A 27990-nucleotide genomic window follows, 5' to 3' on the forward strand; every position below is an offset into this window, starting at 1 on the left:
CTGGGATGATTCCTGGAGAACCACCAGGGTAAGACAAGTCCCTGAGATTTGGGGACAAGATAGACCCACTTCTCATCTCCCAGCTCAGCCAGAGATGGTTTTGGGGCTGTACCAATTCACTCTGAACCCCCAAAAAGGGCTGATGAAGGCCCTGATACCCCAACCTGCACCTCTCATTGTGATTCTCATAGAGCAGGGAGGCGGTGTAACAAAGTCAGCTATCGCCCCTCGCGAAGGGGGAGAGCACCGGGTTAGGGACACTTCTGGCCCATACCAGGTTTATCTTTGATGCTCAAATGTGTCCTAATGGGGTCTGGAAGAGATTGCACCCTTGAGGCCTGCCACCTGCATAGGCACACACCATCAGAGCAGACACACCAGGATGCAAACATTTTTATAACATGGGGTAAAGGGAAGAACTTGGGGGAAACATGGGGAGCAAGGGGGGCTATGACATGTAGGGAGGTCAGAGGTGATGGGACTAAGGGAACAGTACTCCCCACTGGGATGTGGGAGGAAGAGGCTCAAATTCAACATCATTTTTGACTGGGTGCAGTGGGGTGATATCAGGCACCCTAGACAGGGCAGGGCATCATTGGACACGTAGGGCTGCACAACCCCTAAACAGGTCGTACCTTCATCTCTGATATCTTATAGCTGTAGTTGTAGCCCTTCCCCGTATGCCAGTTGATGCCGTTGGCATAGCTGCCATGGTTGCCGCCCAGGTAGCGGCCATTGAGGTTGGACACATGGCACTCGTAGTACCACCAGGCGCCTTGGTACGATACAGCACAGTTGGCATTGTAGTTATCATTGTCTCTGTCTTTGGTGGAGAATTTATGGCCCTTGTGCACACTGAGGGAGTCACCTGCAGAGATAGGGATTTCTTGCAGGTTCTCCCCCACCCAGCCAGTCACCTCCAACCTATCCCCAATTGTACAGATAAGGCCTTGAGAGTCAGGAAGGACAGCATTGAGGGAAAACACAAGCTCAGGCCCTATCTAAGGCTCCAGGACTGCAGGACCCCACATCTGTTCTGAGGCCCCTCCTCAGTACTCAGCTCAGATAGGCCTGCCCAGTGTCCCTATCTACAGAATGGGGTGCAGATCCCCTTCTGACCATGGTGGCAGTAAGAGCAGGGCATTTCCGGGCACCCCAATTCAGACACAACAGTCATTACTAACAGACCAGACCCTATATTTTGGGTCAACACGCAAAAGCAGGCCAAGTGCAACGATGTCACAGCCAACCTCTGTGGCCAGGTATCCACAGGGTCATTCTGAGTGGCATCAGGGGTCAACTGTGAGCCCAGAGAAATGTGGCTTTCAGTGCCTACTGAGGGCACCTCAGGGCTATCACCCCACTACTCAGATGAGTCACAACCTCTGCTGGGCAAGGGACCTCCCAGGTGCATGACTCGCTAGCTCCCCTTCAGGATAGAGGGAGAAGTACATCCGGAGCAGCCTGGGAGGGGCACAGAGCCAGGAGCCCCCTGCCTGGTTTCTGGGCTGTGGCCCTTACCTGCGGTGCCCCCCACGAAGTCCCCCAGCAGCAGTGGGTACTGCTCACTCTCGCTGCCTATCTTGAATGATGCATAGTGGGCAAACTGGCGGTTGCCCTCAAAATCAACCAGGTCCACTCGTAGCTCCCAGGTGCCTGTGGGAAGGGGGTCATGGGTCACCCCAGATCTGGCCAGTAAGGGATCACTGCAGATTCATGGGCAGAGGATGGGGACAAAAGTCACCCAAACACCAGCTTCTGGGCTGTGACCAGGGTAGGTAATAGGACGTGGTGATGAGGAGTCTCAGGACAGATGTACTATGTTGGGGGCGGGAGCCCCTGAGCCACCCTATGATTGGGAAGATGATGGGGTGTGATGCCTACCCTGGGAGGTGAGCGCATGCAAGTTCTCATTGCCCAGCCAGAATTCGCCCAGCCGGCTGCCAAAGCCACGGCGATAGGATTCCCAGTCCCGGTAGAAGTCCACGGAGCCATCGCTGCGGCGCTGGAAAACCTGGGGGCACAGAAAAGGATCCCGAACCCCAGGGGGCCACAGGAGATCAGGGGATTAGGAGACACTGGGCCTGGGGTCAGACAGGACAATGACACCCATGGCCACAAGGGTGGGGGCAGTAGGCCTCTCAGTGCCTCTCCCATGTGGGTCTTGGGCTCCCCCTACCACATTTCTGATTATCCTGGCTTGAGGCCAGGGATGCGGCTCCTACAGTGAGCAGGACTTGGAGGCCATGCACCCTTCCCTGTGTCCAGCACAGGCCCACCTCATCCTGCTGCTACTCACAGTCCAGCCTCCGCCATCCGTGTCCATGTCACACAGCACCTCCACACGCTGGCAGTCAGGCAGAAAGATGTTGTGCCAGCCATTGAGAACATGGCCCCGGGACAGCAGCTGGTGGCAACTCCGTGGGCCTGGACAGGGAAGGATGGCAAGGGCATAGGGAGTGCAGGGTGGATTCTGAGTGGATCCTGGGGATGGACCTTGGTGGAAGCCTAGGAAGACCTTGGGATGGTGGACCTGGGGTGTAGATCCTGGGAGTGAACCCTAGATGCTAGGGATGGTGGGTGTACCTGGGGTGTACCAAGGATGGACCCCTGAGGGTAACCTAGGAAAGTGAACTCAGGTTGAACCTGAATAGGATACCCTGGGCAGCTGGACTCAGGTGGGGGTAACCTCTGGCCAGTCTCATTGGGAGGACAGGTCACTGGCATCTCCAATCTAGACCAGACAGACAGACAGACAGACAGACAGACTCCGAATCCTCACCCCTCAGGCCCTGACACCTAGGGCCACTGGCTGCTGTGGCCCCACCTACCTGTGTCACACTGCTCGGCATCCCAGGAATCTCCTGTGGGAGATATAACGGGCACTGTTACTGTCATTAGGCCTCCCCTCAGCCAACAGCAGGGTACCTTCAGATTTCTGTGCCCTCACCCAGCACCCTCTAGCCGGGTTCTCTGTGTGCCTTGGCCTTATTGGTTCCTCGAAAACTGAGGCTCTAAGTGGATGTCCAGGCCCACATCCTCCAGTGCCCCTGCAGAGGGGACAGCTGTTCACAGGACCTATCTAGGACAGGCCCTTCACTGCGACTGTGCGGGGGTTAAAGGGGTCTGGGAAGCACATGGGACTTTGTCCATTCATATCGGAGTCCCCAAAGTAGGAACTTTCCCGGTCTCCTGGTCTGGAGACAGAAGGTCCTCTTGATGGGTGTGGACATGTCATCCCTGGGCATGGTGGGTGTGATGTGTCAGCCCAGCTCAGCCCTACATGAGCTCCTGCTCCCAGAAGCACATTCAGAAGGTGGGACTCAGGACAGTTGGGGTCAAGCTGGACCTCTTTTCAGGATCTAGCCAGAATTGCTAAGGGGCCTCCTCACTCTCTAGCCCAGGATGCTTATCCCTGCCCCCCAGTTAATGTCCCAGCTGGTCTCCATCCCCCTCCCCATCCAGCCAGCCCTGTCTGATCATGGCTCACCTTTCTCCCCAGGCTCTCCCTTCTCTCCTGGGGGTCCTGCAGGAGGAAAAGGGTCAGCTGAAGGCTGCTGTGCTCAGGGGCCTCAGGCCCATGCTGCAGTCAGGACCCAAGTGTGGGGACCCGGCCCTATCTGGTTCTCCAAGGAAGAAGCCCTGTGTGCTGGGCTGAGCTGATGCAGGTCCTCACATAAGGGTGGGCTCTGGGAAGAAATCCCTGGAATCCCCACTCCCCTCCATCCAGATCTAATCTGGGGTTGTCAGAGCACCCCTTTTCTTACCTTTGGGTCCAGGGGGTCCTGCCTTCCCGGGGGCTCCAGAGGGGCCTCGTTCCCCTGAAAACACCAAGGTGCATTTTGAGCTCAGCTGGGGTCTGGTCTGACCTCCCCTGGGGTGGCTGATACCCCTTGTCACCTGGCTGGAGGTGCCTGACTTCCCCTGGGCTCAGCTGAGGTGTCTGACCCCCAGGAACTTTGCTGGGGCTTCTGATCCCCTAGGGTGTTTGCTCTTCCCTGGGACTGGGTTTCTGGGGATGTTTAACCCCCTCTTTCCCTGGGGCTGGGTCCTAGACTGATTTTTCCCAGGGCTTCGCTGGATCTGCTGTGTGCCTGGCATCTGGTGGCGGAGAACTGGAGTCCAGCTACTGCCAGGGATCCTGACTTCACGGTGCAGCCCAGGGTTCAGCCCTCCCCTGGAACATGGAGCAGGGCCCCCATCTCCTGGGCTCCCTTCTGGTTCTTCCTGAACACCCCAGAACTCCCTGTGGGGATACTCTGAGGTGGAAGATCCCGTCCCCCATCTGCACCCAAGCTGGTCAATGTCTGGCACTGGGAGTTTAGGGCTGGATTGATCCCCTTGGCCTCAGTCCTGGTAGCAGGCAGAGCAGAAGAATTGGGTGGTCCCACCTACCTCTCGCTCCAGCGGCCCCTGCCTCTCCCTTGGGTCCAGGGGCTCCTGGCAGTCCTGGGCAGCCTCGAAGAATGGCGAGCTTGTCTTCGCTGCCCACCCCCAGCACCTTGACCTCTGCAGAAAGACAGTGAGATAGAGCCTTCAGACCCCTCTTGGCCTGCTGGTCAGTTCCCTGTCTTCAGCCCCAGTTCCTTGGGTCTGCTGTAGGGCTGGGGATAGAGTTCAACCAGGCAGGTGAGAGCAGACCCTGCTCTAAGCCCAGTTTTTCAGATGATGTCCTGGGTCCTCAGGTAGCCCCTGTGGAGTCTGTTCTCAGACTTCTGAGGAGGAGAGGCTGGGGGTGACCCTGAGACTCTCAGGGGACCTAGCTTGTTGCCTCAAAGCATATCTTTTGCTGTTCCAGGTTATCCAGAATGAGGATTGCAGGAGCTGTCCACTGTAGCTGTCCCTCTTGCCCTTCCCCTCATCATCCGCCTAGCTTACCTGGACAATTATCAGTGCCCAAAATGCCAGGGACCAACAGTAGCATAACGCCCAGCCCGACCATCCTGCCCAGACACATCCTTTTGGTTGGCTACCAGCTGATGTCCCAGGATCTTGACTCTGAATTGGGGGGTGCTTCCTGCCTGCTGCAGCGCCAGCCCTCTATATAGTACCATGCTCCACCCTCACTGTGTGAGCCCCACCTCCCTCTTGGTCACCTGTTGCTATACACAGATGTTGCTATAGACAGAGATCAAACTTGCACTACCCAAAACAAAGACTCTTGTCTGCCCTAGCTTCCTCTTCCCCTCACCCAGGGGTTTGAGACACAAAGACCCATTTAGGATTATCATGAGGAAGGCCCTTCTGACTGTCAAAGATGTCTTCCCAGGTGATGTCACAGGTGAATTTAACCTGGTCAATAAAGATGGCAGAGGGGGGCCCCCCTGGAATGATGTAGGGCATTTGCCTTGCTTGGGGCTGACCCGGAAGGAACCTGGCTCAATTCCTGGCACCCATATGGTCCCCCAGTCTGCCAGGGGTGATTTCTGAGTCCAGATCCAGGAGGAACCATTCTGAGCATTGCTGGGTGTGGCCCAACAGCCAATCAATAAATAACTAAATAAAATTTATATATATATATTCATTCATATATGTATACATATATATATATTCATTCTCAAGGCAACACTTCTTCAGACCCATTCTCCCATGGTTGGATTACAGCAAGTAATCACAGCCACCCTTTCTTCTTCAGGAAGACCCCAAGCTCAGAAACTGGATCCTCTGACTCTTCCGGATGATTGTATGCCAGTGACCGGTGCCAAATGGATAGTACAGTCCTTGGGACACTTGCCTTGCATGTGGGCAATCTGGGTTCAATATCTGGCATCACATAGGGTTTCCAAAAGTGGAAGCCCTGAGCACCTCCACAAAAGAAAAAAGGTTCAAGAGACTTGATGCAAATATAAGAAGTGATTTTATTGCAATATATCGTCGCCAGGGGCCTGGGAGAACGCATAGGTCTGACGTCAGTAGAAATGACATCAGCATGGAAGGACCAACAGAGGGAAAAGTGGGGGCCTCAGGACTGAGGGAGGGTCCGGACAGGACCACATGACCTAGATGGGGGGAGTCCTTGGGTCTTGGCTTTCTGGCAAAGGTCACGGCAAGGGAGAGCATCCTGGCCTCAGACTCTCCCAGGAGGGTCCTCAGGAAACTCCACAGATGCTGGTGGGGTACTGGGGGCCTCTGCTGCTCCTGGGGTGCAGGGTGGCCACGGGGTACCCAGGAGGGCAGGTAAGGACAGTGTGCCAGGTCACATCTCCCTCCCAGGGCCTGCGGCCAACCAGCTTTTCACAGTAAAGGGACGGCCCTTCCTAGCTGGACCCTGGGACCTTCCTGACCCCTGAGGTGGAGCCCCTTGGTCAGATTAGGATGCACCACGTTCGTTCTGCAGTCCAGGTTCTGCGGGTCAGGAGAGGCCCAGTTGGTCCCAGCTGAGGCAGTGGAGGCCCCCCGCAAGGCAGCCTTCGACTCGAGTTAGCACCACGAACACGTGTCTTCGGGTCCCACCTGCTGTGGCCTCTGTGTGGTGGGCGTGCACCCCTGCCTTGAGATCCCAGCTAGGCTGAGACCCCCATGGCTGTGCACACCCGGTTTGTGTTGAAGGAGCCGGATAAAGGTGGGAAACGGAGGCTGTAGCCTTCAGGGGCCCATCCATGCCAATAGCACCACAAAGACGCTTACAAATGAGCACCTATTTTCACCGACCAGCTGCAGGCACAGCGCTGTTCCTGCCCAGAACCTCACCTGGGCCCCACAATGAGGGAAGGGGAAGGAGTACCATTAGGCTTGGGGGAGAGGCAGGGGAGAGGGGAGGGGACTGAGCATCCTCTATCCTGCCTACCCTGGAAAGCACCAGAGGGACCCGGCCCTGTCTGTGGAGGCAACTCCCCACCTCACACAGGGGTGGGATGGTGCCCCATATTCCTATCCTCTGGGTGGGCTGGTTCTCTCTGTGCTTGTAAGCAGCAGGGGGACACCGAGCATTTCTGATGCAGAGACGGACCCACCGAGGCTCACAGAATCAGAAAGAAGCACCTTGAAAGGGCAGCAGGGGTGAGGGCTGCCGGGCTGCCAGTGGTGTGGGAAGGGGTGTGGTGGGGCGGGGTGCCCATGCACACACTCAGAGTACTTGGAATGCTGGGGAGACGGGCATTTTCAAATTGAACGAAAACAGTAAAAAATACTTGGTCTCCGAGCGCAGCCACCTCCACCACAACCCAATTCTCAGTGGCACCACGAGGCGGTGGGGGGAGCCCTGAGGTGGGGCCTGGAGAAGGCACATGGGATCTCTAGGTCATGTGATTCAGCCGCTCCCCATGGCGGGATGCTGGTCTCTCCCTTCCCTCTCTCCGGGTTTGGGGTCTGGCCCAGCACAGGGTGACCAGGGCACAGATGAAGTGAGGGAAGGGCGAGGGGCCTTCACTGTTCAGGACCCTCACAGACGGCGCTGAGGTACAAGGTTGGTCTTGGGAGGCCGGAGGGTGCCTCCTAACCCAGGAAGAAAGCCGGCCCCACTTCGAATCCAAATTTCTGGGATGCTTCTCCGAAGTCATTGAACATGATGTTGACCACAGGCACCTGCTCCACCTTGGGTGTGTCCAGCTCCAGCACCGTCTTCTGGTAGCCTTTCTTGGTCTGGGAAGGGATGGGAGGGTCAGGGGTCATGGGCCCCTCTTCCATTCCAGCCCACTTCACAGAGATGTGCCCCGGTTCAGCCCTGCCAGGACCAGCAGGGCCTAGTCTGAACATGAAGAACTGGGCAACGAGGCCAGCAGACAGCCATTAGAACCAGGGTTCGAGTGCCTGGTGTGGTACAGGTGGTTGGCCCAGGCCCAGAGAGGTAAGAGCCATACTGGGTCCAAGGTGGATGGGAGGGGCTGTTTCTGGCCATTGCCCAAAAGACCTGTCCCATCTGTGTCCCATCACACCCCCCTTCAGCCCCAGTTCCACCCCTTATGTGACCCCAGCTACCAGCACCTCGTTTGAATTGCACCCCCAATAACCACGCCCCTGCATCTGGTTCTGCCTCCTGCCTGGACCCCAGATCCTGGTGCTGGGGCAGCTGAGGGTCAGTGCAGGGTCGAGGGCTTGGAGAGGTTTTCCTGCCCAGGAGCCAGCCATACTGAGCCGGCACAACGATTTCCTGGGATTTATGGGGCCCAGCGCTCCAATTACACAGCGTGGAGAGGGCGTATTTAGAGCAGGCTGCAGCATGGCAGCCCAGATACCCCCTTCCCCAGGAGCACTAAACAACCATTAGGAGCCAGCAATGGCCCCCTGGGACGTGCAAAACTGCAGAATAGGGGATTTAAGGGGCGGCTCCTTGAATCCCCTGGCCGGCCAGCGCTCACACACGCCTCGGACAACGAGGGGGCTCGGCAGGCAGGGCAGAGTCCTGGGCCCTCATTACCATTTACACGCATGCCAGGGGCAGCCTCTCCTACTGCCACTGCCCTGTGGGGGCACCTTGTCCCCAGTGTGAACCCCCATTAGGGGGCTGAGCACTGACCTCATTTTGCTAGGCTCGGGAGAGCTGAGTTCCCTCAAGTCCCCCAAGACTATCTTTGTGTCCAGTCCATCAATAATATGTCCCCATACATGCACATACATGCAACCACCCCAGTCATGCATACCATATGTAGGCATACATATTCCACTCATATCATTAGCAGTTGTTATAGTCACTGCATTGAGATGTGCTATAAATGGCTGTAATATTATATTGTTAAAGCAGCAGCCTTGTGGTTAAAGCCACAGCTTCAAGATTCTCCGTGCTTTATGAAGTTCTGATTGAACAACAGGGCCACTGAGCAATAGCACAGCAGGGAGGATGTTTGCCTTGCATGTGGCTGACTTGGGTTCCATTCCCAGCACCCCATAGCTGCCTGAGCCTGCCATGTGTGATTTCTGAGTGTAGAGCCAGGAGTAATGCCTGAACACCAGCAGGTATGGCCCCCAAAAAAAGAAAGAGAAAGGGGAGGAAAAAAGAAAGAAGGAAGGAAGGAAGGAAGGAAGGAAGGAAGGAAGGAAGGAAGGAAGGAAGGAAGGAAGGAAGGAAGGAAGGAAGGAAGGAAGGAAGGAAGGAAGGAAGGAAGGAAGGAAGGAAGGAAGGAAGGAAGGAAGGAAGGAAGGAAGGAAGGAAGAAGAAGGAAAGAAAGAAAGAAAGAAAGAAAGAAAGAAAGAAAGAAAGAAAGAAAGAAAGAAAGAAAGAAAGAAAGAAAGAAAGAAAGAAAGAAAGAAAGAAAGAAAGAAAGAAAGAAAGAAAGAAAGAAAGAAAGAAAGAAAGAAAGAAAGAAAGAAAGAAAGAAAGAAAGAAAGAAAGAAAGAAAGAAAGAAAGAAAGAAAGAAAGAAAGAAAGAAAGAAAGAAAGAAATTGTGACCAAAGATGCCTGGCTATTGGCTCTGTACTCAGGGGTCACCCCTAGAGGGCTTGGGGGAACCAAATGAGTTGCCCAAGACCAAATCAGGATCATTGTATGCAAGGAAAACACTCTCCCCACTGGGCAATCACTAGGCCCCCTAAAATGTTTGTATTAACTATAGACAATGCAGCTCAAAGTGAATCTTGTGTTACATGTCTCTCTGGGATGTTGCTTTAGAATAGAAATACCCCCGCAGTGTAAAATCGTTGGTCAAATGGATTAAGAGGCCCATGGCCCATCATGATTACATAAACTGTCCTACCTACCCACTTCTGTGTCCTGGCTGCTTGCTGAGTCAGGCTAAACTCGGGCACAACAATACATATATGAGCTGGAGCCAGCACAGTGGGGAGGGTGCTGGCCAGGCATGTAGCCAATCCAGGTTCAATCTCCAGCTTCCCATAGGGTCTCCTGAGCCCACCAGCAGTGATTCCTGAGTGCAGAGCCAGGAGTAACCCCTGAGCAATGCCAGGTGTGGCCCCCAAACACCAAAAAATGTACATAATACAAACACATTCATATACATATAGGTACAACACACCACTCACATACCTCACACACAGCACACACTACACGTACACACACATCACTCAAAGCAGGAATTCTCTGGCCCCATAGGTGGAAAAGGTCTAGTCCAGAACCAGCCACCAAGTGTGACTCTGTTGTCCTATTTGGTCCCCATACTCCTGGTGGTACTCAGGGCATATTTCTACTCTATGTGCAGGGACCAGTCCTGCTGGCCTTGGGGGACCTTATGTGGTGCTAGGGATTGAAAGTGAGGGGCCGGGCGGTGGCGCTGGAGGTAAGGTGCCTGCCTTGCCTGCTCTAGCCTAGGATGGACCGCAGTTCGATCCCCCGGCGTCCCATATGGTCCCCCAAGAAGCCAGGAGCAACTTCTGAGCGCATAGCCAGGAGTAACCCCTGAGCATCACAGGGTGTGGCCCAAAAACCAAAAAAAAAAAAAAAAGAAAGTGAGACACAGCTCACAGGAACAAGAACATAGAGGAGGGAGCCAGCATCTCACACAGCATCTGTGCTCACTAAACCTCAAGTCACCCTGGGTGCTTACAGCTGAGCCATTTGGGGAGAAGGAAGGAGGGATGGAAGCGTCCCAGAGCTAAGGGTCCACCCAGCCATGAAGATTCCAGCGGGGACCCTGCAGCCCATCTGGGGTGGCAGACCCAATGCTTGAACTGACTGTACCAGGTGGACGGGCGCTCTTTGGGTCAGCGCGCCAGCTTACTCTGGAAGATAGGAGAGGGCCGTGAACTTGGCCGCCTTACCATTTTCCCACGCTTGAACTCACTGAACCAGGAACCTGGGGTTTCTTTGGGCCAAGAAGTGATTCTGGCCTGGGAGGGCCGGAGCGGAGTGGAGCCAGCAGGGGGACAGACAGAGAGACACACACAGAGAGAGAAAGAGCAGGGTCACTGCCCGCCCTGCCAGACCCCTCCATCCTTCCAGCAGGTCTGGCGCACCAGGTGGCAGGCAGGCGACTTCAGGCCCCAGATCAAGGCCAGCAGGTGGGGCAAGAGTGTGATTGTGGGGACTTCGGAAGACAAGGGGTTCGTGTGCGAGTGTGTGAGTGTTCAGTGAGTTCAGGCTATGTGGGATGTGTGACTGTGTGTGGGTTTTGTGTGTCACTGCGTGAAGTGTGTGTATAGGTGTGTGTGTGTCTAAGGGGTATGATTATGTATGGGTTAGTGTGTGACTGTGTGTGATTGTGTGTGTTACTGTGTTAGAATGGGATATGTATATAGTTGTGTGCTTGTGATGTGTTGTGTGGCTGTGTCTCCCATCTCTGTGTGTGCTGTGTAGCTCAGCAAGGGTGGATGTGATGTTGCTTGCCAATGGACCCCTGAGCAGCTCACTGTGCCTCCCTCAGAAGACATGCCATCAGAAGTGTCAGGGCCCTCTTTGGAGGTGGGACTCCCCCTGGAGTGACCTTGAGGCCAGGAGAGCTGTGGAATGAACAAGTGAGTGTGGATGAATAACTGCATGAGGAAGGACACCTCCTCTGGGAGGCCTAAGGCTGGTGTGGGAGGAGGCAAGATGAGGAAGCAGGATCGAGGCCTGTGGTTCTGGTGGTTTGGGCAGAAATCCAGTACTCAGGGCCAGCTCTGTGTCCCTTGTCCCAGGCATGCAGATGGGCTTTGGAGAGCAGTGGGGACATGACAACTGGCCACTCCCAGACCGTGAGCAGAGGAGGGTCTGTCAGCTCGGAGGGTGCCCTGGGTGCCCCCAGGCCAGCAGAGACTATTGAGGACTCTCCAGTCTCCACAGTCACCTCATATCCCAGCCACACTTGCACCCACAGTCATCCACCCTCATCCCCCAGTCCATGTTCACCTGCCCATGCACCAGGCCCTTCTACACCCACTTCATACCCCAAACCCCACACTCACTCAGATCAACATCCCTGACTTGAGAAACCCTGCCCCAGTGACCACCCAGTCTCAGGGGTGCTGGGAGGGATCAGACTAGAGCCCAGAAGTTGCACCCCAGCCCTGAGGTGCCCGTGTCTCCACCTTGTCAGCACTCCCAAGCCCCTACAGGATGGGACTGAGATGGTGACACCAGGCTGTCAGGGTGTTGGTCTTGGGGGGGCACCCACACTAACCCCCTCAGACTTCTTGTCGGGGAACACACAGGTGGCTCCTCTTCCTGTGAAGTTGCAGTAGACTTTTTTTCCCCATTGCTGACACCTTAATTTTGAACATAAATTCAAGGAACATTAAGAAATAAAACAGAACCCATGTACAATTACTTTGTCCCTCAAGTCTCCAGATATACATTATAACATTTCTTAGTGGTACACAAAGCAATTTAAAGTCATGATATTTGTGTAACTCCTTAAACATTGAAGGCATAGTATTTTTTACATTTCCATGCATATGTATATTAGTTTATGTTAACCTCAAAAGTTTAAGTAGGTTTTTTTTATTTAAGGTTTAGAGTCAAAGGAGCAAAGTAAAAAACGGTGTTGAGTGGCAATTATTGTTTGCATAGGCCCACCAAAATATGGGTGACATGGAAAGGAAAAGGCTTGGCCTAAATACAAGGAGACCCAACCCCTGAAGTTTCCTGGCATAAGACAAGCTCTAGGCTCTGACAAAATAGTTTGTCTAATTCAAGTCCTTGTCTATAGTGCCAATACAGTTTTATTTTTCAAACAGTCTCTGTTGTTGGCAAAAGATCCTGGAATCTGCATATCCTACATTGAAGTCAGGCTGGTGTCGAGCGTCCTCTAGTTTCACCTCACAATTAAAGGGCAATGTAGAGAGCCCTGTCCAGCAATCAGGACATTGTTGTTGTTAAGTCTTCTCAGTGTTAAGGGAAGTCTCTTTTGAGTAGGTTGATCTCAGAGCAATGGTAGGGTCTTCCCTGGTAGAGGATTGCTTCCAGGTGATGTTATAGACAATGTTGGATGTTTTCGTAGGTGGCTTCCCTAGTTCAGGGGTGAATGGAGAATGCCCATTCTTCTGAGGCCTGCGCCAGGTCATTATGTCAATGTTCAGGGTGTAAGGTCCAATTGCACTATAAGTTTTGTGTGTTCCCATCTCTATTAGATAAGAACTTATTTGTATGTATAGAATTTCACCATTTTAATGTGCTTATGCAAACAAGGAATAATGCCATGTGGCATTATTGGTACATATGGGGGCTGCAAGAACAAGTCCAACAGTTCCGTGACTTGGTTCAGACATAAGCGATAAACTGAGGGAATCTTTCACTAAATTGCTTCTTGATCAGTTCACTAAGATAAGAAAAGATAAAAAAGTAGGGGAAATCGTCATTATATAAGAGAATATTTAGTAAGAGATATAGCTGTCAAAGAAAATAGATATAAAATATTCAAAGGGAATACTTGTCTGTTTTATGCTTTTAAAATAGTTGGGTGGGTGTTAAATCCAGTACACCATGTTGGTCTGTGATTTTGGATGGTGCAGTACTGAAGTTAAAAAAGGGTAAATGTGGGGTAATGATGGTTCAGGATGAGAGTTAAAGAGTAAAAATGAGTTTTGTAGAGGTGTGATAAAGAGAAAATACAAAATGGACATTCTGCATACATAAATACATATCTTAAGGATATGGAGTACTATTAATGTATATTGTGCGCACGGGGCGCTAGCCTCCACGTGGTTTGGAACATGTAGACTGGTATGATTACCAGTGACTGCCTTAGTACAGCCAATCAACTAACAGCCACCCCCCAGTTAAGCTCCTCCAAGTGTAAAAAAGGCCTTTGGCACAACGGAGGTCTGCCGAAACCCACACTGGCAGAGACTTCAGGCTCCCAGGAAGGAAGGAGATCCTTCCCGAGCCGAAAGGCCGGAAGTTCAAAGCCTGCACCCTAAGCCTCCCTCTTGAGCCGGCTTGGGAGTGGGGAAAGCCTAGGGTATCCCATAAGCTCCTCCAAGGGACCCACCTTGCTGGCTTGCAAGGAACTTGCAAGGAACTCTGGAGGAAAGAGGTAGAGGGATGCTGGGATGACCCAAGTTCCGCACCCCGACCCTAGACCATGCAGTAGACTTTGAAGGAGTCTTCAGAACAGCCTTGGTTGGAGTCCACCCAGTATTCGCCTGCAGAGATGGGGAGAGGGGTCAGCCTCATGGCAGCCAGAGGACAAGGAGCTCCAGCCCAAGGCAGGGCTAAGACCCCAGAGCCACAGAAACACTCTCAGTTCCTGGGGCTGCCTCCCCTCCTCTGAGAGGCTCAGCCTGCTGCCCAAGAGGACCCTCTATAGTAGGGAGCAGTGTGGGGGACCTGTCCAGCATCTCCAACCAGACACGGAGAAGAGGACAGAGTAGGTACAGCTAACACTCCCCCAGGCTCCCTGAGCAGAGGAAGGTCTGGGGCACCACAATGGCCCCAACCTTTCCCAGGAACCCCCACGTCCATAGCAGTCCCCTACCATCTGGGAAGTTGGGGTGGCACAGTTGCAGGTCCTTGCAGCTGCGGGCCGGGTTCTGCTGGGTGCCCAGCAGCCACTTCATCTGCTCGATCTGCACCTTGAGGGAGTTGAGTGAGCTGAACGCCTCCTTCATGCCGTCAGCATAGTCGGTGTAGCTGTCGTCTTCTGCATCGTCCAGCAGCTGGCTGGCATCGATGCTCTGCCTGGCGCGTGATACATGCATGGACAGTGGCTGGATGACCTCGCCTGGAGGGCCCTGCAGGGAGACCAGTGCATTTACCAGAGTCCATTCTCTCTCTCCCATGGTTTCTGCTCCCCACAGACACCCTAACCCAACCCAGGTCCCATCTCTAAGCTCGGCTCTTAGGACCATGCAGTGGGACCTCTACCAGCATATATAGGCTGCCATGGTCCAGCCATACACACATGCAGACATGCCTGAGCGAGTACATATGAGCATGCACATGTGTGCAAGATGGTGATGACACAAAAACATACATGTAGGCATATAGACATGCATGTAAACACTAAAGAGAGAGATGCACGACAGTTACATGTGCAAAACATGTGACAGATGTTTGCAGGCACTTATACACACATGCACCAGTATGTGTGCAAACACACGTGATATATGCACACATGTTCTCACTGCATACTCACTTGCCTGCACATGTGTTCCCCTGAGCCAACTCACCTTCCCAAGAGGGCCCCACCCAACCCCCCAGCAAGGCCTCACCCTTGGGGCCAGTTGGACCCTGGGGACAAAGAGGAAGAGGAAAAGGAGACATACATGGTTACAGAGATGGGACACTGTGGCCGGGAGGAGAGGTCACCCCAGGGTTTTAAGAGGGGTCATCCATGTGGAGGGGTCACCCCAAGGCTGTGGGGAGGGTCACCCCATGTTTGTGGAGAGGGTCACCCTGTGGTTGTGCCCACCAGGCCCTGGCACTTACCGAGGAGCCCTTGATGCCTTTGGGCCCAGGAAGACCCTGTAGGAAGCAGAGGGGGGTCAGCAGATATCTCTTTCCTTTCTCTTGGACAGGCCCTGCAGGCCCACATGGGACAGAGGGGTCCACAGCTCCATAGCTCCAATCCCAGAGCAAGTGGCCCAACCCTTTCCAAGGTCTGGAACCTGAGATGGAACCTCCATAAATGACCCCCAGGTCAGATTCCTCAACCTCATCTCTCCCAGTGTACCCCAATCTTCAACGTACCAATTTACCCCGATCTCCCAATGTACTCTCTATCTCCCAGTGTACCCCCTAACCTCCCAATGCCAGTGTCAAACACTTTCCTGTCACCGAGCTGTGCTTGGATCCAGGCCCCATCCCATCCCCACCCTTCTACACTCCCACACCATCCCTCACATACACACCGGTATGCCAGGAGGTCCTGGAGGGCCAAGGGGGCCAGATGGCCCAGTAATGCCCTAGAAGGAGAGGGAACAGGTCAGGGATAGGGGAGCTACCGGGGCACCAGCGAATGTCCACCATCCTTTGGCCTGTCTCAGCCAGGCTCTCACTTGGGTAGGTGTGACACCCAGCCCAGGCTGGCCCCCAAGGCAGGACCTTCCAGGACCCACAAAGTCCAAGGGCTTTGTCCCAGTGATTCCTTTACATATGATGCCCCAGTAGGAGATTGCCTGGGGCAGCCAGGTGGAAAGACAGTCTCTCCTGCCATGCTGTGGCCTCCCTGCACCTTACCATCCAGCTCTTCAGCCAATCCATCCTGTATCCCCACGTACCTGCTCTCCCTTGGGGCCTGAGGAGCCCTGGGGGCCTGAGAGTCCCCAGTTGCCCTTTTCTCCCTGTTCTCCCGGAGGTCTGATGAGTCTGATCAAACCTGGGTGCCCCTGTAGGGAACAAGCAGGGGTTCCTGGGGTGTTTAGGTCCCCCACGTGGTCATAGGGCCAGAAGCTCTGAGGGGGAAGGAGGAAAACAGGCCTCAAGACAGAAAAGAAAGCTGAGGCACTGTGTGGGTGCCCAGGGTACTGCCCACTGGTCTTCAGCAGACATGTGCTGGCACTCCTGGACTCTCTGGGAACCTCAGGTTGGGGGGAGCAGGGGACTTGTCTGCGTGAGCTCCTGAAGGCCGCCCTCACATCCAGAGAGGATGGGTGGGTGCTACCCCTTGTCCACAGCCTGTTCCACCCCTTGTCCACAGCCCATGGACAGTGTCAGGGTCAAGGGTCAGGACTCTGCAACCAGAGTGCTGGGGACCAGCAGGATGGACCTGGGATGCAGCCAAATCCCCCACCCTCCAACCCCTGCAGCAAACACAGTGGGAGAATGGACAGGAAGCGGCACTGCCTCGGGGCTGGACCTCAGCTGTTGTGGGGCCCCCTCACCTTTTCCCCTTTGGGGCCAGAGTCTCCTTTGAGGCCAGGAAGTCCTGGGAGACCCTTCATGGAAGCAAGCATCAGACTGTGCAGAGCCAAACCCAAGGCCACCCCCAGAGGGGCTGCACACTCTCGCCTGTTCCCATCCTCACCTACCCCCACACACTCTCGCCAGTTCTGCCCATTCCTCTAACACTTGCATGTTGCCATCTATTCCTGAACTCAGCATGGGGTCAGGGCCAGGAGATCCTGGGAGGCCTTGTTCACCCTGAGACACAGCAAAGCGCTGTGAGTCCCCCTCCCAGTGCAATCCCCACCCCCATAGGGTGAGCCCCCTCCCCTGCACAGCCCATCACCCCCATGACCCTGTCCACAACCTCCTCACCACAGGGCCAGGGATCCCCCGCAGGCCATCAGGGCCTGGTTTCCCTGGAGCACCCTGGGGGCTGATGGGGCCAGTCTTCCCAGGAGGACCTTCCAGGCCAGCTTCTCCCTGCAGAGAATTGGGGACTAGTCTTCCTCAGAGGGCATGGCTGGCCCCTCTCGCAGGAACTCCCGACAGTCCAAGAAGAGGAGAAGGTTTGAGCAAACTTTCAAGCTGCTACTGGCTTGTTGCTCATAGCTTCAGTGTCTGAGGCCCAACAGGATGAGACTTGGACCTCATTCTAACTGAATAAACAATTTTTTGTGCTTTGCATTATCAGAGGTAGTCTTTGATTCTCAGTGCCAATCGTAGTCAACTTGGACCCTTATAGTGGCAGGGTCCAGGATATCATAAATAGGCAGCCAAGGAAATGAGGCATCATGGAGAAGTTAAACATAAATGTTGTGAATTGGGACTGTTTGGGAGCAGCACAACGGGGCATAAAAGTAGGCTTATTTCTTTCAACCAGAGCTCTCTGTGAGAGAGGAGGGAGGGCCAGAATCAGGCCTGAGTGTGACCTCTGATAATGGGGGAATGGCGCCCCCTTTATGCTGTCCTTTCCCATTCTGGAGTGGTGTCTCCAAGACTTCTGCTCTAGGAGAATCCCTGGAGCATGGTTCTATGGGGTAGGCCCCACACAATAGCTTTTCTACAGGAAGTTCCATCTGCTAGATGGTTAGGGAATAGCATCACAGGGTGGATCCAACGGGGTTATTGGGCTCCTGGAACCTCATCCCAGCAGCTGGTGTGTATGTGGGGTCTCCACAGCTGCCTGCAGCCCTCACTTCCATCTCCTGCAATTCAGGCTTTGCTCTGTCCTCTTCCTTACCTGGGCCCACATCCTGCAGCATTGAAGCTCTCTCCCCTTAGCAAAATTGTGGTGGGGATTCTTCTGGCTGTGACATGTGTTTTCTGATGCTGAAATGGAGGTTGTGGAGTCTGAGGCAATTGCAAAGCAGAGAGGGCGTTGGCCTAGAAATGTGGCCTACTACAGTTCGATTCCCGGAACCCCATAGGTTCCCCTGAGTCCCCCAGGAGTGATGCTTGAGCGCAGAGCCAGGAGTAACCCATGAGCATCACTGAATGTGGCCCAAATTGGCCCCTCAAATGGTGGAGGTTACTCCAGTGTTGTGCATCCATGGGGTGCTGGCCACATGTCCACACTTGTGGCTGGTTGACCAGCCCAATTGCGGGGTGGAGAGATGGGGGCCACAGAAAGGGAAGTAAGCCCCTCCTGCATTGGCACTTACAATGGCACTTACAATAGCGTCCTGCAGCCCTGGACCCTGAAACTGGAACAGAAACTGACATTGATCTGGGCACAAAACTGGGAGGAGGGCTGCTGGGAGACGGGGGCGTGGGAAGAAGGACAAAGATGGGGATCTCTGGTTTATTGTTAACTCCATGCTGGAGATTTTCACCTTTTACTCTATGGAAATTCTGGACCACTGGGTCACTGCAGAAGACTCAGATCAAGCCATCAACCCCAGGTCACACAGCCCAAAGCAGGTCACCTAGCTTATCCCACTTAGTGGGGTGCTCTGTTTCTGTGTCATTCTGGGTTATACTTCTGAACATGCCCATGGAGAGGATCCCCAGGACTGGGGGGCCAGACACAGCCTCCCCTGGAGAGGTGCTGGGCAGCCTATTAACTTTCCTGTATTCTGTGGTCTGAAATCAGTCTGGGTTCTACCTAGATGTAGCTTCTCCACCTGCAGTTCCAGATACTGTGATTTTGGCAACAGATGGGGACTGGGACAAACTCGAGCAACTGAGGGGCTGGAGGAGGTGGGCAGTATCCAGGACAGTAGCTCTGTGCCCTAGTTCTCCTCTGCGACACTTATTGTCCTGGGACATGAGAAGAGAAGTGGGGGGCTTGAGGTAACCTTGGACATGGGGCTCGCTGTTCAGCTCTCCTGATCCAATCGTCCGTGTCTGCTGACACCTGGAGACTGGCTATCTAGAAGCCAAGGGAGAGTCCCAGGATGCACTAGCTTCTGACACCCCAGACAGAGTGGACTGCGGAATCCCAGGAGTGCAGGACATGTCAGGGTGCTCTGGGAAGCCAGGTCAGAACCCACCTGCCTCCCAAGGTCTCCAGCAATTTCTGAAATTCATTCTTTAAAGGTGCTCTGAGGGTTACCAGAGAGGCTGAGATGTCCGATGGGGGAATTCTGGAGTGAGGGGCAGGAAGGGTGAGGCTCACTGCAGACAGATTCAGCAGATACTAAGAGCTTCCTCAGAACTGGGAAGTACCTGGGGTCACAAAGGGTATCAACAGGGGGAGCCCAGCACCAGGGCTTCCTCAGAAATGGGCAGTGCCAAGGATCATGAAGGGCAAGGACAGGGGGAGCCCAGCACCAGTGCTTCCTCATAAATGGGCAGTTCCTAGGGTCATGAAGGGCATCGACAGGGGAAACCCAGCACCAGGGATTCCGCAGAACTGTGCAGTGCCTAGGGTCATGAGGGCATTGACAGGAGGAGCCCAGCACCAGAACTTCCTCAGAACTGGGCAGTGCCTAGGGTCCTGAAGGGCATCATCGGTGGGAGCCCAGCACTAGGGCTTCCTCACAACTGGGAAGTGCCTAGGTTCATGAAGGGCATTGACAGGGGGAGCCCAGCACCAGGGATTCTGCAGAACTGGGCAGTGCCTAGGGTCATGAAGGGCATCTAGGGGGAACCAGCACCAGGGCTTCCTCAGAACAGGGCAGTGCCTAGGGTCATAAAGGGCATCAACAGAGGAGCCCATCACCAGGGCTCAAGTGGAAAGGTATCTGCCTTGCCCGTGCTAGCCTAGGACGGACCGATGTTCAATCCCCCGGCATCCCATATGGTCCCCCAAGCCAGGAGCAATTTCTGAGCACATAGCCAGGAGGAACCTCTGAGCGTCACCTGGTATTGCCCAAAAACAAACACAAAACAAAACAAAACAAAAAAGATGTGTCCTGCAGCACTGGGCCCCAGATGGGCCGTTATCCACATGGCTGGCTGTGAGGTGCTTTCCAGGACCTGAATCCCTCAGATACACAGCCTGGCTTTGTCAGGGTTGGGGGATGCCTTAGCATCCTTGTGCTGGGAATTTTGCTCCTTTCTCTGGAAGCAAATGGTCTATGTATGCTCCAGTCCTCAGCAAAGATTCCACCTTTCTGGGCAGGAGTGTTTTGTTTCATTTCTCACCCACATGCCCCCAGAATTCCCAGATATTTTCTCATGCTTCTAGTCCCCTCTATCCTTCCATGCTGACCTCTGCCCAGGACAGCCTCACCTCGCTCCTATCTCTGTTCCTCCAGGCCACAAGGCCAGGGCTAGGAGAGCCCACATACCTGCTAGGAGTGGGACCCCAATTTGAATCCCAGCAACTCATGGACCTAAGCACTGGCATTTCAGGCTAGGCGGGTAGCACACTAAGTGTTTCCAAGTCCCCTGAGGAGTCCCTCAAAGTAAAATAAGATCATATCAAATGAAGAAAGGAAGAATGTCTGTTGGGGTTCCCTCATGACAGCACTGAGTATGCTCAGATCTAGCCTTTCCCTCTTTCTCTTGGTGTTGGAGGCCCAGGGGTCTCTTAGGGGAGAGTGCAAGGGAGGTATGAGGATGTTGAGCAGGGTGATAGGCAGGCACGGGGGTCTTCAGAGCTGTGCTTGTGGATGGGGTGTCCAGTCTAGCCACTCAGTGTTCTGAAAGCAGATAAAGGCTGGTTTTGCACCAAGAACTCCACGCTAAGGTGCTCCCCACCAAAGTCCTCCCACAAAAGGGGTGGAGAGTGCCAGGGGCCAGGATTCAGCCCAGAGCATGGCCAGGTTGACTCAACCCCCTCTCCCCAAATAATAAAAATAGAGTAAACATGGGATAAAGGAGAAAGAGGAGGGATTTTAAGTGTCAGGGTTTGTGGTACTGTTGCTGGTTCTGAAATCTGAGTCTAGCACCCAACCTTTGCCTTCTCTCCTCTCCCCTCCTCTCCTTCCAAAACACTGTCTGGGGCCAGTTCCCCCAGGCATACCATGGGAGATGCTTCCTTGTCCAGGACAGATGAGGGTGGGAACAGGGGGGCTGTAGTGCATAAGGACTGGACTTCTGGAGATGAATCCCACTATCCCCACATTCTGATCTGTTCTGGCCAGCAAGAGCCCACACAGGCCTGGCACCCACCTTCTCAGTACTGGACTCAATAAGGTCTCAAACTCTCCCCTTTGCCCTCTACATGGGAAATGACGGGCAGATATCCCCCCACCCCCGCTTGACTCCGCACTTCCTGCAGTGTCATCAGTCATATCAGAGTTCTTGAACTTTTGAACTACTGAATGGGTTCTGGCTTCCTTTGCCAGAAGAAGGGAGGCAGGATCACACACTGGGCTGGTCTCTTCCCTTCCTACATCCAGGTTTGCATGTTTGGGCTTTTTGAGCGCACTGGGGGTAGGGTGAGGTGGGGGTGTCTCAGGGTTGGCTCTGCCAACTTGGGCAGGAGAAGGAGGGCACTGTGCTGCTTAGACCTGACCAGCAGAGACCCTCAGAGCATCCAGAGATACTCCTGCTCCAATCCCCACCAGGGGAAGTGGGGATGGGGGCATGTGATTCAGGGGGTGGATCCGGGCACATGCAAGACATCCCTGCACCCCAAGAGGTGAATACACTCTTCCCTAATCCCCAGTCCCCCCCATACAGCAGCCTCTGTTAAAAGTCTACTCTAATATCAGTATTAGGAATTTATCTACTCCCTGCCCTTCCCCTTACACACACACACACAAATGCACACACACACACACACACACACACACACACACACACAAGCCCACCTGTACCACAGGACCCCAGGACAGAGCTGTCAAACTATAAAAGGAGACATTTAATTTTAAACAAAGTGGGGCTCCATGAATAAGTTTTTCTTGATCCCACTCCTTCCACATGAAGCCAGCTGCTCCCTCAGATGCAGATGCACGAAGGGGTGCACTCCAGACTGGGATGTTCATACCTGGCTCCCCGGGATTCAGAACAATGAGCTAGGGCAGGACTAATAGGTGCAGGGTACACCCTAGCCATCTGTGCCCCTGTTTCTTTCCAGGAAAGGAAAGGCCACCGAAATCAAGCCTAACCTTGAACTTGACGCATTCAAGTGAATTGGCTTTGGACCCCAAGTCACAGGCTAGTCAGGCTCCGGGCATTTTCTGAGGCTTTGGGGTTTCTACTGTGCCATTTCTCCTTAGAAAGATCCCTGATTCTCAATGCAACTGTGAGGAATTTCTGGCTGGGAGGGAGCAGGAGGAGAGCAGGGAGGGTTTCAAGAGGGACTGCAGCAGACAGAACCTGAGCAGAAAAAGGGGTTCCAGGAAACAGGGCAAACCACAGTTGCTTCCACTACAGCCTAGAGGGTGTTTTCCTCACCCCAGCACAGTCACAAGGAGGCAATGCTTGTGACCAAAGGCCTTGAGAGTAATGTCCTCCCACCTGCATGAGGACCAAAGAGGCGGACCAGGTCTGTGGAGTGCTGCGAGTAGACCCCAACCCATGCATAATAGATCTACTATGCCACTGGGCTTATCACTGTCCAGTCATGAAATCTGAAAATGTGCAAGAACACAAGACCATGCTGGGTTTCTGTCATTAGATATGGGGCCTCCTAGAAGGCTAAAAGAGAGTTCACATCACCTTGGGACACCCACATGCCCAGATACACCACCAGAGTAGACACAGCAGGCAGCAAACACTTTTATAACATGGTGTGAAGGACAGAGCTTGGGGGAGCCAAGGGGGATTTGACAAGCAGGAGACAGCACTCCCACTGGGATACAGTAGAAAAATGCTCTGAGCTGCCAGGCTATGGGTTCTGATGACAAGCAGAATCATACTGGACTGGGAGAGGGGTGAGGAGACATCAGAACCTCTAGATGAGGTGGAGCATCATTAGACACCACGGGCCACACAGCTCCTAGACAGGACGCAGCTTCATCTCCGATATCTTATAGCTGTAGTTGTAGCCCTTCCCCGTACTCCAGTTGATGCCGTTGGCATAGCTGCCATGGTTGCCACCCAGGTAGCGGCCATTGAGATTGGACAGATGGCATGCCTCGTACCACCAGGCGCCTTGGTACGATACAGCACAGCTGGTATTGTCGTTATCATTGTCTCTGTCTTTGGTGGAGAATTTATGGCCCTTGTGCAAACTGAGGGAGTCACCTGCAGAGATGGGGATTTCTTGCAGGTTCTCCCCCACCCAGCCAGTCACCTCTGACCTATCCCCAATTGTACAGATAAGGCCTTGAGAGTCAGGAAGGACAGCATTGAGGGAAAACACAGGCTCAGGCCCTATCCAAGTCTCCAGGACTGCAGGACCCCACATTTGTCCTGAGGCCCCTCCTCAGTACTCAGCTCAGATAGGCCTGCCCAGTGTCCCCATCTACAGAATGGGGTGCAGATCCCCTTCTGACCATGGTGGCAGTAAGAGCAGGGCATTTCTGGGCACCCCAATTCAGACACAACAGTCATTACTAACAGACCAAACCCTATATTTTGGGTCAACAGGCAAAAGCAGGCCAAGCGCAACGATGTCACAGCCAACCTCTGTGGCCAGGTATCCACAGGGTCATACTGAGTGGCATCAGGGATCAACTGTGAGCCCAGAGAAATGTGGCTTTCAGTGCCTACTGAGGGCACCTCAGGGCTATCACCCCACTACTCAGATGAGCCACAGCCTCTGCTGGGCAAGGGACCTCCCAGGTGCATGACTGCTAGCTCCCCTTCAGGATAGAGGGAGAAGTACATCCGGAGCAGCCTGGGAGGGGCACAGAGCCAGGAGCCCCCTGCCTGGTTTCTGGGCTGTGGCCCTTACCTGCGGTGCCCCCCCACGAAGTCCCCCAGCAGCAGTGGGTACTGCTCACTCTCGCTGCCTATCTTGAATGACGCATAGTGGGCAAACTGGCGGTTGCCCTCAAAATCAACCAGGTCCACTCGTAGCTCCCAGGTGCCTGTGGGAAGGGGGTCATGGGTCACCCCAGATCTGGCCGGTAAGGGATCACTGCAGATTCATGGGCAGAGGATGGGGACAAAAGTCACCCAAACACCAGCTTCTGGGCTGTGGCCAGGGTAGGTAACAGGATGTGGTGTTGCTGAGTGTCAGGACAGCTGCACCATGTTGGGTGCGGGAGCCCCTGAGCCTCCCCTATGACTGGTGAGAAGATGGGGTGTGATGCCTACCCTGGGAGGTGAGCGCATGCAAGTTCTCATTGCCCAGCCAGAATTCGCCCAGCCGGCTGCCAAAGCCACGACGGTAGGACTCCCAGTCCCGGTAGAAGTCCACCGAGCCATCGCTGCGGCGCTGAAAAACCTGGGGGCACAGAAAAGGGTCCCGAACCCCAGGGGGCCACAGGAGATCAGGGGATTGGGAGACACTGGGCCTGGGGTCAGACAGGACAATGACACCCATGGCCACAAGGGGCAGTAGGCCTCTCAGTGCCTCTCCCATGTGGGTCTTGGGCTCCCCTACCACATTTCTGATTATCCTGGCTTGAGGCCAGGGATGCGGCTCCTACAGTGAGCAGGACTTGGAGGCCATGCACCCTTCCCTGTGTCCAGCCCAGGCCCACCTCATCCTGCTGCTACTCACAGTCCAGCCTCCGCCATCCGTGTCCATGTCACACAGCACCTCCACACGCTGGCAGTCAGGCAGAAAGATGTTGTGCCAGCCATTGAGAACATGGCCCCGGGACAGCAGCTGGTGGCAACTCCGTGGGCCTGGACAGGGAAGGATGGCAAGGGCATAGGGAGTGCAGGGTGGATTCTGAGTGGATCCTGGGGATGGACCTTGGTGGAAGCCTAGGAAGACCTTGGGATGGTGGACCTGGGGTATAGACTCTGGGAGTGAATCCTGGATGCTAGGGATGGTGGGTATACCTGGGGTGTACCAAGGATGGACCCCTGAGGGTACCCTAGAAAAGTGAACTCAGGTTGAACCTGAATAGGATACCCTGGGCAGCTGGACTCAGGTGGGGGTAACCTCTGGCCAGTCTCATTGGGAAGACAGGTCACTGGCATCTCCAATCTAGACCAGACAGACAGACAGACTCCGGATCCCCACCCCTCAGGCACTGACACCTAGGGCCACTGACTGCTGTGGCCCCACCTACCTGTGTCACACTGCTCGGCATCCCAGGAATCTCCTGTGGGGAATATAACGGGCACTGTTACTGTCATTAGGCCTCCCCTCAGCCAACAGCAGGGTACCTTCAGATTTCTGTGCCCTCACCCAGCACCCTCTAGCCAGGTTCTCTGTGTGCCTTGGCCTTATTGGTTCCTCGAAAACTGAGGCTCTGAGTGGATGTCCAGGCCCACATCCTCCAGTGCCCCTGCAGAGGGGACAGCTGTTCACAGGGCCTATCTGGGACAGGCCCATCACTGTGACTGTGGGGGAGTTCGGGATGATGTAGGGGTCTGGAAAGCACATGGGACTTTGTCCATTCAGAGAGGAATCTCCACAGTGGGAACTTTCCCAGTCTCCTGGTCTGGAGAGAGACAGAGGGACCTCTTGATGGGTGGGAACATGTCATCTCTGGGCATGATGGGTGTGATGTGTCAGCCCAGCTCAGCCCTGCATGAGCTCTTACTCCCAGAAAGTGGAACTCAGGACAGATGGGGGCCGAGTCGGGCCGAGTTCAGGGTCTAGCCAGGAGTAAAGTGCTAAGGGGCCTCCTCACCCGCTAGCCCAGGATGCTTGTCCCTGCCCTGAATTAATGTAACAACTGGTCCCCATCCCCCTCCCCATCCAGCCCACCCCTGTCTGGCCATGGCTCACCTTTCTCCCCTGGCTCTCCCTTCTCTCCTGGGGGTCCTGCAGGAAGAAAAGGGCCAGCTGAAGGCTGCTGCACTCAGGGGCCTCAGGCCCATGGTGCATTTCAGGACCCAAGTGTTGTGGCCCGGCCTCATCTGGTTCTCCAAGGAAGAAGCCCTGTGTGCTGGGCTGGACTAACTGATTCGGGTCCTCACATAAGGGTGGGCTCTGGTGAGAGGCCCCTGGGATACCCACTCCCCTCCATCCAGACCTAATCTGGGGTCCTCATAGCACCCCTTTTCTTACCTTTGGGTCCAGGAGGTCCTGCCTTCCCAGGAATTCCAGAGGGGCCTCGTTCCCCTGCAAACACCAAGGTGCATTCTTGAGCTCAGCTGGGGTTTTGGTCTGACCTCCTCTGGGGTGTCTAATACCCCTTGTGACCTGGCTGGAGTTGTCTGACTTCCCCTGGGCCCAGCTGAGATGTTGTATTTATTCCCATTTTGTTTCTTCACTTCTAAATAAGATATATGCAGTGTGCATAGAAATTTGTTCATAATTTTTGTTTTTACTATAATCTGGCCCTCCAACAGTCTGAAGGACAGTGAACTGGCCTCCTGTTTAAAAAGTTTGAGGACCGCTGCTCTGGAGCTTTGCTGGGGCTTCTGATCCCCTAGGGTGTTTGCTCATCCCTGGGGCTTGGCTGTGATTGTCTTTTTGCCCTTGGGGCTCTGCTGGGGTGTTTAACCCCCTCTTTCCCTGGGGCTGGGTCCTAGACTGATTTTTCCCAGGGCTTCTCTGGATCTGCTGTGTGCTTGTGCTTATGCTGCTGTATGCTGGCATCTGGTGGGAGAGGACTGAAGTCCAGCTACTGCCAGGGGTCCTGACTCCAGGGTGCAGACTGGCTCAGCCCTCCTCCGGAACATAGAACAGGGCCCCCATCTCCTGGGCTCCCTTCTGGTTCTTCCTGAACACCCCAGAATTCCCTGTGGGGAGACTGATGTGGAAGATCCTGTCCCCATCTGCACCCAAGCTGATCAATGACTGGCACTGGGACCTCAGGGCTGGATTCCCCAACCACCCTAACTCTGTTGGGGGGGGGGCGGGACACACACCCTCTCTATTTAACCCCCTTGGCCTCAGGTCCTGGCAGCAGGCAGAGCAGAAGAATTGGGTGGTCCCACCTACCTCTCACTCCAGCAGCCCCTGCCTCTCCCTTGGCTCCAGGGGCTCCTGGCAGTCCTGGGCAGCCTCGAAGGATGGCGAGCTTGTCTTCGCTGCCCACCCCCAGCACCTTGACCTCTGCAGAAAGACAGTGAGATAGCGCCTTCAGACCCCTCTTGGCCTCCTGGTCAGTTCCCTGTCTTCAGCCCCAGTTCCTTGGGTCTGCTGTAGGGCTGGGGATAGAGTTCAACCAGGCAGGTGAGAGCAGACCCTGCTCTAAGCCCAATTTTCCAGATAGTGTCCTGGGTCCTCAGGTAGCCCCTGTGGAGTCTGTTCTCAGGCTTCTGAGGAGGAGAGGCTGAGGGTGACCCTGAGACTCTCAGGGGACTGGCACTGGGAGCTCAGAGCTGGATTCTGTTGTTGCCTCAAAGCATATCCTTTGTTGCTCCAGGTTATCCAGAATGAGGGGTGCAGGAGCTGTCCACAGTAGCTGTCCCTCTTGCCCTTCCTCTCATCATCTGCCCAGCTCACCTGGACAATTATCAGTGCCCAAAATGCCAGGGACCAACAGTAGCATAACGCCCAGCCCGACCATCCTGCCCAGACACATCCTCTCGGCTGGCTACTAGCTGATGTCCCAGGATCTTCTGATTCTGAATTGGGGGGTGCTTCCTGCCTGCTGCAGCACCAGCCCTCTATATAGTACCGTGCTCCACCCTCACTGTGTGAGCCCCACCTCCCTCTTGGTCACCTGTTGCTATACACAGATGTTGCTATAGACAGAGATCTAACCCTTTACTACCCAAAACAAAGACTATGTCTTCCCTAGCTCCCTCTTCCCCTCACCCAGGGGTTTGAGACCCAATGACCCATTTAGGCTTATCATGAGAAAGACCCTTCTGACTGTCAAAGATGTCTGCCCCTCCTCCCAGGTGAATTGAACCTGTTCAATAAAGATGGCAGAGGGCCCCCCCCCCCTGGAGTGATAGCACAGTGGTAGGGCATTTGCCTTGCATGAGGCTGACC

General features: G+C 54.4%; 1 protein-coding gene across 3 annotated transcripts; it reads right to left on the reverse strand.

Moving 5' to 3' along the window:
- Positions 1-591: 591 nt before the first annotated feature.
- LOC126009564 (ficolin-2-like) lies at positions 592-27621 on the reverse strand. 3 transcript variants are annotated; one of them, XM_049774074.1, is made up of 9 exons: positions 27496-27621; positions 4396-4509; positions 3768-3821; positions 3491-3526; positions 2832-2864; positions 2300-2427; positions 1885-2014; positions 1522-1656; positions 592-868 (listed from the first exon to the last, which is right to left on the reverse strand). In XM_049774074.1, exons 1-9 carry the CDS (start codon positions 27572-27574, stop codon positions 621-623), a joined length of 957 nt encoding a protein of 318 aa, XP_049630031.1. In that variant the 5' UTR covers positions 27575-27621; the 3' UTR covers positions 592-620. The 3 variants fall into 3 exon arrangements, with proteins under 3 accessions (XP_049630031.1, XP_049630030.1, XP_049630029.1); XM_049774073.1 differs by lacking the exon at positions 4396-4509 and adding an exon at positions 26989-27102; XM_049774072.1 differs by lacking the exon at positions 27496-27621 and adding an exon at positions 4879-4970.
- Positions 27622-27990: the final 369 nt, after the last annotated feature.

Source organism: Suncus etruscus, chromosome 5 (genome assembly GCF_024139225.1).
Source record: "Suncus etruscus isolate mSunEtr1 chromosome 5, mSunEtr1.pri.cur, whole genome shotgun sequence".
In the NCBI taxonomy this organism is placed as follows: Eukaryota; Metazoa; Chordata; class Mammalia; order Eulipotyphla; family Soricidae; genus Suncus; species Suncus etruscus.

What these genes read in the sequence shown, in the direction of transcription:
- LOC126009564 (XM_049774074.1), bottom strand. Translation starts at nt 27,574, where the DNA reads ATGTGTCTGGGCAGGATGGTCGGGCTGGGCGTTATGCTACTGTTGGTC. An exon ending in GGGCACTGATAATTGTCCAG is followed by an intron (nt 4,510 to 27,495) that starts GTGAGCTGGGCA and finishes GTCTTTCTGCAG; the next exon opens with AGGTCAAGGTGCTGGGGGTG. An exon ending in AGGACCCCCTGGACCCAAAG is followed by an intron (nt 3,527 to 3,767) that starts GTAAGAAAAGGG and finishes TTCCTCCTGCAG; the next exon opens with GACCCCCAGGAGAGAAGGGA.